Below are 2,170 nucleotides of genomic sequence, written 5' to 3'. Positions count from 1 at the left end.
AATAAATCGCTAAAACCTCAGTACGCTGAGGGCTCAATCGGTCCGACTACATCGCTAAAACCTCAGTACGCTGAGGGCTTAATCGGACCGACTCCATCGTTAAAACCTCAGTACGCTGAGGGCTAAATCGGTCCGAATAAAACGCTAAAACCTCAGTACGCTGAGGGCTTAATCGGACCGATTCCATCGTAAAACCTCAATACGCTGAGGGCTAAATCGATCCGAATACATCCCTAAAACCTCGGTACGCTGAGGGCTTAATCGGTCCGACTCCACCGATAAACCTCAACACGATAAGGGCTGAATCGCTGAAGTTTCAGTACGCTGAGATTAATCCAACTCGGAAGACCATACAATTGAGTGCATATTTGAAGATGCAGGGTGATCTGCTCAAAATGTCCAAGGTACTTCTTTCAATTAAACCTCGGTTTCAACATGGTCCTAGCTTATAGGCTTATTATTTCTTCTTAAAAGTTATATATATGTCTGCGGCGTTCCAAATTGATATATGTATTTTTTCTGAGTTTATACAAGTATGGATTAATTTGATACATCTATGATTCCTCTTACCTTTTCATTTATTATTCCACAAACATCTCACACCATATTACTTTCTGTTATACTTTCGTTCCCAGAAAAAGTGGTCCAAATTCACGTATCACTCTATTTAGCAATTCAAAACCCCATTTATAAGGATTCATGAGTCAGCATGCCTTAAAGTTAAACATTTCTTCGGGCGTTCCCTAAATCCCAAACTAAAAAACAAAACAAGACAAATTTACGCCAATGTTCACAAAAATTCAAAATCGTTCTAAAACTAGGAAATCTTAAACTGTTACAGACATATTAATCATCAGTTATCTCAACGAGTTGGCCATCCACCACCTCCTTGGTAATATCAGCACCTGAAATATCAGCCTCGGGGCAGAGTATTTTGACTTGGTTCAAAGCCAGTTGAAACCCTTGATTCAAAGTGGTGCATAACTGGTCGGCCATTTCTTCCTTTTCATTTTCCAGTTTCTTGCATTTTTCCACCAATCCTTGAACCTGAGTTTCATAAGCTTCCATCTTCGGAGTCAGCTCATCGACCTTAACCCTCAGATTTGTCAACTCAGTTTCTTTGTCACCGAGTTCAATTTCTTTGTCTTTCAAGACTTGACGGATCTTGACGAGCTCGGCGGCGTCTAATCGGAGTTTCGCCATCTCTTTCTTAGAAGCCTCAACTTCACGTATCAAGCTAGCTTCTTTTAACTCCAATGCCTCTAAACGATTGACCAAGAACAGCGAAGACGCCTCAGCCTGATGCAAATTACGAAGCAGTCCTTCTCGGGTCGAGTTGGAAACTTGTTTTGAGAGGATAACATCATCAGCAGCTGAAAAGTTGTGAGCACGTCCGTGAGCTATGTGCTCGAAATCCTCATCCTAGAAGCTTTTCCTTGAACTCGTCACTGTCGCTTTGCGGATCTCCATTATATCAGGCAGAGAGTCAATAGAGTCCGACGTCTCCGATATAGGAGGTTGATTTCCCCCGACTACCAACTTCCTCTTTTTTGAAGTTGGCTCTCGTATAGTGATTCCGGGTCCGCTATCCGACTCCTTGCGAGAGGATGAACCCTGGACTGGGGAGCTCGCCCCGATCTTAATATTTGTTTTTTTTTGATACGACGCAGAAGGTCCTTTTGAGAGAGAGCCATCTGCCTTTCTGCGAATTTAGAAAGATCAAAATTCAAGAGTTAAAGGCACAAAATTTCACCAAAATAAGCAATAAAACTTTGTTAAAGTCAGATTAATACCAATGAAAACTCTTAAATCTACTTCCCGGTACTCAAGCTCTAAGATCTTTCGAATGTCGAAAATGACTTCTAGACCCATCAACTCCTCACAGGCCTTTCGATCAACCGGGTTTAAGTCTTCAAGTTGACGTGTGATCTTTGGAGAGGGATTTTTTGTCCAGTACAGAGGGAACCCTTCTAATAAAGTTGGGTTGTGGGAAGGTGCCAAGATTTTTATAAAAGCCCCTTTAAAGCCTTTTTAGGAAGATTGGTATAATGCAAAAAGAGCTCGGCCACTTACTCCATTCAGAGAGGTCCACAATAACTTCGAGCTATTTTTTAGCTTAAAGAAATACAGAAACATGTTCGGTGTAGGTCGGATCCCAAGGCCATTACAC

The 2,170-nt window shown here is 41.7% G+C and overlaps 1 protein-coding gene across 1 annotated transcript; it reads right to left on the bottom strand.

Moving 5' to 3' along the window:
* Positions 1–650: 650 nt before the first annotated feature.
* Positions 651–1,943, bottom strand: LOC114165262. Its single transcript, XM_028049922.1, has 2 exons — positions 1,794–1,943; positions 651–1,702 (listed from the first exon to the last, which is right to left on the bottom strand). Exon 2 carries the CDS (start codon positions 1,201–1,203, stop codon positions 847–849), a length of 357 nt encoding a protein of 118 aa, XP_027905723.1. The 5' UTR covers positions 1,204–1,702; positions 1,794–1,943; the 3' UTR covers positions 651–846.
* Between the last annotated feature and the right edge of the window lie 227 nt (positions 1,944–2,170).

The sequence above is a fragment of the Vigna unguiculata genome, chromosome 1 (assembly GCF_004118075.2).
Source record: "Vigna unguiculata cultivar IT97K-499-35 chromosome 1, ASM411807v1, whole genome shotgun sequence".
NCBI classification, from domain to species: Eukaryota; Viridiplantae; Streptophyta; class Magnoliopsida; order Fabales; family Fabaceae; genus Vigna; species Vigna unguiculata.
The sequence above is the reverse complement of the archived record's forward strand: the minus strand, read 5'-3'. Positions and strand labels throughout refer to the sequence as shown.